Source organism: Scylla paramamosain, chromosome 5, assembly GCF_035594125.1.
Source record: "Scylla paramamosain isolate STU-SP2022 chromosome 5, ASM3559412v1, whole genome shotgun sequence".
In the NCBI taxonomy this organism is placed as follows: domain Eukaryota; kingdom Metazoa; phylum Arthropoda; class Malacostraca; order Decapoda; family Portunidae; genus Scylla; species Scylla paramamosain.
In genome coordinates, this window is record NC_087155.1 from 14,692,118 (window position 1) to 14,699,191 (window position 7,074).

The following is a 7,074-nucleotide window of genomic DNA, read 5'->3' on the forward strand; positions in this document are numbered from 1 at the left end:
TTCATAGTAACAATACTGTTGATTGAGAGGAATAGATGATAGCACTTAGTAGCATTGGTGGTGGTAACTGCTCTAAACTATAACAATTTGCTCTAAACAGTAACATTAGTAATAACAGTTTCCCTGAGTACCAAGACTAATGTTGGCATGGGACAGGTGCGTGGGCAGGAGCTTGAGATACGCCTGAAGACAGAGGCGTGGCGGGAGCAGCTGGACCAAGAGCTGGCCCTTTGTGGGGACACAACAACACCACTTGTTGATGAGGATGCCACACTGATGCAGCTGGAAGATGAGGATCCCACATTCAGCCTCAGGAACATGGAAGGTGAGGCCCCACACACACACACACACACACACACACACACACACACACACATGCATACACGCTCTTGTTGCAGATAGCAGTGAGGAGGTGAAGAATATAATTATGGAATTTGGTCTCTTTTTTTTTTTCATTATCATTCTTTATACATCCTGGATCTACACCACCTGTAGATTTTTAAACAATCAATGTAATTAGTTATTTCATAAGATTTGGCATTACAGCTTTTGGTTCTGATGCACACTTTGAATGAAAGCCTGCTAAACTCACTGTAAGGCATGAGCAGCATTTTGTGAGGGTGACTTGTGCTTCAGGTGCCCTGGAGGAACTGTATCAGAGTCAGGCTGTGGGGGATGAGCAGGAGGAGGAAGAAGAAAATGAAGTAGGAGAGCAGCAGCCTCCACGCATTCCACCATCCCGGCCTGCTCCCTCACGACCCCCTCCTCCGCGACCCACTCCCCCAGGATCTGCCCCCAGTTCTCCTGCACCAGCTCGTCCTCAGCCTCAGGGCCCTAAGGTAACCTATGCATGAGTTAGAGGGAATTTTAAGACTTGAAATGGCTTGAATGAAAATTCCTTTGAATGCATAGAGACTTTGACCTATTAGAGAGATATTATTTGCACAGGAGATGGTGTTAGTGTTGGTGCAGTGGTGAGAATTAGAAGTGGATGAAGGAAATTTAGGAAGTTATTGCCTTTATATATAAAGCAGTAAAGGTTTCTTTTTTAAATTCAAGATACCCTTATGTATTTGGTCTGCTTGAAGATTGTATGTAGTGCTGCATTCTACTAATGGTTGGGGGATGTTAAGAGGATAGTAGAAAAGTATTGTGTTTAAAGAACTAGATATATAAATGTAACTGGCAGCCTTTTATTTTAGAGGAAGACCTTGGAAAGTTTGGAATTAAGGGTTCAGAAAGACCTGAGATTTAGGCCTGTGCCATATGCTAGAGACTATTGAACCTGGTGAGCAGAGATTAGATAACAAGAATGCACATGTACAAGTAAATGTGGAGCCTTTAAAACTAATGGTGATGATGGTAGTGGTAATGAAATATGCTGTGTATTTATGTTATGGTCTGTTTTAGAGAGTCTGTCCTAAATTAAAGGTTACCTAAGATTCAGTATCAACACTTGAGCCTTATGGTAGCCACAATGTAGTATATAACCATGCAGCTTGGTCAAATGTTATGAAGTGAATGACAATGAGCCTATGATAGTATGGAGCCTTTCAAAGCTCAGATGGTTTAGGTATAGAGATAAGGTATATTTTTGATAGATGTATGAATTTGTGCACAAAACTACTAATTATTCTTATCTTTCTACATTATCTAACCTTTGTCTTTATTTCTTGTTGATGTTGATGTGGTTTGAGGTATTTTTCCTGGAGTGCATTCTTTGGAATTGCCACAAATATGAAGGTTTCATGTTTGTGAAATCCAGTAATTTGCATTCCTTTATATGAAGAGAGATGAGGTGGAATATATATATATATATATATATATATATATATATATATATATATATATATATATATATATATATATATATATATATATATATATATATATATATATATATATATATATATATATATTTTCTCTCTCTCTCTCTCTCTCTCTCTCTCTCTCTCTCTCTCTCTCTCTCTCTCTCTCTCTCTCTCTCTCTCTCTCTCTCTCTCTCTCTCTCTCTCTCTCTCAATGTATCCCCTTGGTAGCACTTGGGGATGGCTCTTCAAGCAAATATTTTCATATGCATATGCAGATAACTGAAAAAAAAAGTTCTTGTAGGAAGAGCATGAAGAGAAGTATTTCCTAGTTTGCTGCTTTGATTACTGCATTTACTGAAAATATCCATGACAGTGGAAGATAAGGAGAAATGTGTTGATTTTTTTGTTTCACATTCACTAGATAATTTTCCAACTTTGTATACATTCTTGCTCAAAGGAAAAATTTTAATGTATGTAGTTACATAGTTTATAACCATGTTGCTTAATCTTGTAGTACTTCTCTGAACTGTATCCATGATAATTCAGAGTCTAGTACTTGAATCATTGCTTGAAGTCAAATTGTGCATGAAAAAAAAATATCTCTTAATATGACCTGTGCATCCTACATTCTCTTTCAGGTGATGGTCATCACCAAGTCCACCCGGGCAGCCCATTCTTCTGAGACCCCTCCTCAGAGGTCTGCTGCAGAGCCCTCAGGTCCACCAGAGAAACCTGCACGACCCTCCCGGCCTGCTGTCCCAACCCAGTCTGCTCCCCCTTCACAACCTCCTCCCTCATTACAACCTGCTCCCCCACTACAACCTGCTCCTCCATCTCAGTCTGCTCCTCCATCACAGCCTGCTCCTCCATCACAGCCTGCTGCTCCATCACAACCTGCTGCCGCATCACAGACTAGTTCTCAGGAGAGCCCACAAGTTCCCTCACCACCTTTAGAGGCTCCTGTCACAAGTTCCATATTTGGAGGTTCTCTCTCAAGTCCACCAGATGTCCAGCCAGAGGTTAAGCGTTCTGTATCTCCTTTTGGTGCTCCACCTCCCCTTCCTGATAATTTTCCTCCTCAGGTGTCTTCTGGCCCTAAGCCAGCCTCACCCCCACAGCTTGCCCCACAATCTTTGCCTCCCCGTCTCCCCAGCAGACCCACTGGACCCCAACCTATACCTGCTAATAACTCAGAAAGCAGAAATGTTTCAACAGATTCTCCACCATCTGAGCCCCCTCCTGGGCCTCCTCCTGGCCTGCCTCCCACTCTCCAGTCCAATGGTCCACCCACAGTTCCCTCACGGTCCTTGCCTCCAGTGCCAGGTAGAACTGCAGCTGGTCCTCCCCCAGTTCCCAATAGAAACCTGCCTCCCGTCCCAGCCCGGAACCTGCCCCCTGTCCCTCCTAGGAAATAATTTTTCTCCCTACTTAATCCCTCATTGCCTAGTCATAGGCCAACACCAAAGAAATTAGTTGGTGCCACTGTCTGTGTGTGTGTATGTGTGTGTGTGTGAGAGAGAGAGCATGCATATGTGCATGCATATCTGTGTGCATTTTATTAAACCAGACAGTAGCACATATAAGCTGCTATTTTACAGAGGTTATGGTGTTGAGACAGTGAAGTGTGACCGCTAATCCCCCCTGAAGTGCTTCCAAGGGATGATGAAATCATTTAGTCCACAAGTGTTGGCTTAACAAATGTCACAACTCGTACTTTTAAGTGTCCCAATACTCTTCAGTATGCAGAGGTGAAATGTGTTGTTCATATGATCTCCCTTTACTTTGTTCTGAGTGTAATGCAGCAGAGTAAAACTGTGGTTCTCAAAGTTTCTTTTGCAGAGTAAATGGATGTGTTATAGTATTATGCTCATGGTCTTATGATGTCTGGGCAGCAAGTTTTGATCATGGTCAGTTGAATTTGCATGATCTTTTGCAGTTATTATAATGAACCATGTAATGTGTTTGGCTCCCTGTGCTCCAGCATGATGAGACTGGCTTAGCTTTCAGACCAGAGTCTTAAATGTAACAAATTACAGTTCTTTCTAGTCACTGTTGACATGACTTTAAACCACTCAATGACAATTAATTCATTCATAAATAAAGGGGGCGTGAAATGTTCTTGCATATCACAGTATGGATGCTGAGTAAGGTCTTGTTGAGTTTGATCCATGAACATTTATTCTCAGCAGTAGTTGTAAGGTGTACCATATCTATGTGTACTGCATGAGTGTTGAGGCAAAACTACAGTCCGGCTTCGTGCACTTGTTGGTATAGGTCACTGATTTGCACAATGCCTCACATAAAAGTACAGCCTCAGATGTCACAAATTGAAGAATCACATGACATGATTCACAAAAAAAATGCAAAGATTAGTATTATACTGATGCATTATAATAGATGGGTATTTCTTAACTTATGTATTACAAGGATTGAAGAATGTGGTGTAATTCCATGTATGCAGTAATTTCCAACACAATGTCAAAACTTCTTTTAAGAATGGAATCACTTGTAAGCTAAATAATTTTGATTTTTTGCTTTTCTTTTCTTGTTTAACACCTGATTATTTTAGTGAAACTGGGGCAAGTCATGACAATGTGCTCTTACATTATGGTTAAAATAGTTAATATTTCAGTTAATATGATACTGTATGTATATATCATTGTGCTGTACATCTGTCTTGTTTGTTTCTTACTGGTGTCTTCTATATCTACATGCTTGGCCGACATTTCTCTTAAAAAGGGAGGATAGCCAAGACACGGTGTCTAAATAATGCCTTGTCTCTGGTGTCTTCTGTCTATCTGTATACATCTGATGCCTATTCTGGGGAACTCTCTCAAGGGGACAGCAGCTAATCGTTTCTTGGGTATGACATACACAGGTAAATTTTATACACTTCAAAATTACAGAAACTATATTTTGTATCAAAACATACATACATTCATAACATGTAAAATATGAAAATCATAAATATCATGTTTGTTCATGTTGCAGTGATGACTTTTCTGCTGTTATGGAGGAATGTAAAATAGATAAAAGTGATTTTTTAAGTGCTCTTTATAATTTTGTAATTGTTGTTTACCATGTGCATTTGTATATTGTTGATTTATACATGTATATTTTATAGTTTTGCTATTATTATAATGGATCATGTTGACAGAATTCTGAACACATTTTTATGATCTCTTTTTCTTCTGGTTATGAAACTTTCCTCATATATTCTGTTGAAAAATCAGTTAAGTTTCATAGATCTACATGAAATAGTAAGTCATGTATGACTACTTTCCTTTTCCAACAATGAGGTATGACCCTTGGCCTGCCAGTGTGAGATGTTAGCCAGCAACGCAGCATTACGTGGTATCATCCTTACCAGGGTGTTCATAGATCATGACAGTGAGCAGTGATGAGAATAAATATCCTGTTTGACTTGCTACTCACTCAAACATGATGAACCAGAAAATATGACTTCCAGGAGAGTTAGATAAGGCACCACCACATACATATTAAACTTATTTATTGTTGAATGTACTATATATGTACTTGATGAACATGTAGATCCTTTTGAGGCTTGGTTTGCAAAAGCTGAGCTGAAAGAAACTTTAGAAACTTTAATTTATATGCATTATTGAAGTAATGAGAATACATACAATATTTTTAAATCTTGCATATTCAGCAGTGCTGAGTGAAAGAGTAAGAATGAGAATACATACATACATTTTAAATTAGTTTTGTGTTTAGCATTGTTGAGTAAAAGAGTAAGATTGATGAGATTTAAAATATTTAGGCCACATAAATATAAGATTAGTCCAGAGTAAGAACTGAAAAGACAAATTACCCTGTAGAGTTGCAGATGACTATACAGTTTGACTAGTTGTAATCCGGTGACTAAGGTTGATTTATGTTAACACATACTGACTTCCAGAATGCGGCTACTAATTATGAAAATCTAAGGGATTTTTTTATCATTATATATATATACTCGTATATATATATATATATATATATATATATATATATATATATATATATATATATATATATATATATATATATATATATATATATATATATATATATACACACACACACACACACACACACACACACACACACACACACACACACACACACACACACACACACACACACACACACACACACACACACACACACACACTAAACTGCATTTTCTCATTGAGGGACCCTTGTTACTGGATGGGAGGTAGCATTTGACTCGTAGGTTTATGTTATTTAAAAAGTTATTTATATTCTATTTATACTCATATTTTGAATGGCTTAAAGGTGAAAATCAGAGGAATGAATGGATTGCAAATTGCATGGTGTCACTGGTGTCATATATTGTAAAGAAGTAAGAGAATGTATGTCATGATATACAGTAGGAAGAGGAAATTAAATATAAGATATTTTAATAAAAAAAAACATGGACTTGTTCAAGATCACAAAATATGTCTAGAGCAGCTAAATAAGAGCTGAAAGAAGTGTTATAGAAGTTTTCTTTTGAGACTGAAATTCTGAAGTAAATTATGGATTTTACAAGATATCGAAAAGAAGACTGATCTCTTGGAAGTATGTGTAAACTGTTAACTGAAGAAATAATCACAGGTCAGGCCTTTTGACATCACATCCCATGAAGTGCTGCAAGTGGCATATAACACTACACAGCCGCTGTTGGTGAGACCGAAAGTGAGCAAGAAAATAATTTTTGATGTGATGTTACATTGCTAGTCATGCTGTACTAGTAATTGTGTTGCCTATTGAAAGTCTACAGAATTTTGTTGTTACATTGTTAGCAGGAAATATTTTAAGTGATGTTCACACATTCCATATTTGTAGGATTGACTCAGGAGTGTTTCTGTTGTTGGGCTTGACAGGAATGTTTAAATTTCATTAAATACACTCACACTCATTAACACATGTTCACACTCATCAGTTCAACATTTCCCTGGAAAGGTAGGCAGCTTATGCTGTCATAACATTCCTTATCTTATAGAAGCAGTCAGCCCTTCAGGAGTATGTCCTGTGTGGGACAGGTGTGTTGTTTTTGGACTGGATGTCAAGTTAATGGTGCTGGACATGAACAGGGCTGGGTAGTAGGGAGACGGCAGAAGGCACCACACCATAACCACAATAAGTGTAGTGTTGTCCATGATTGTTGACATGGTTGTTTTAATTTGTAGATATGTAAAAAAAAAAAATATACAGGAAATAAATATCAAATAAATCCAGTCACTAGCTTTGTTTGGCC

The 7,074-nt window shown here is 38.1% G+C and overlaps 1 protein-coding gene across 3 annotated transcripts in view; it reads left to right on the forward strand.

Annotated features, from left to right (window-relative positions):
• Window positions 1-7,055, forward strand: part of LOC135100569 (synaptojanin-1-like) — a 31,830-nt gene extending 24,775 nt beyond the window's left edge. For all 3 annotated transcript variants that reach the window (XM_064003580.1, XM_064003582.1, XM_064003581.1), the window contains 3 exons: window positions 157-325; window positions 637-839; window positions 2,450-7,055. In XM_064003580.1, coding sequence (XP_063859650.1) covers window positions 157-325; window positions 637-839; window positions 2,450-3,226 — 1,149 coding nt within the window. In that variant the 3' untranslated portion in view covers window positions 3,227-7,055. The remainder of the gene's footprint in view (window positions 1-156; window positions 326-636; window positions 840-2,449) is intronic.
• Window positions 7,056-7,074: the final 19 nt, after the last annotated feature.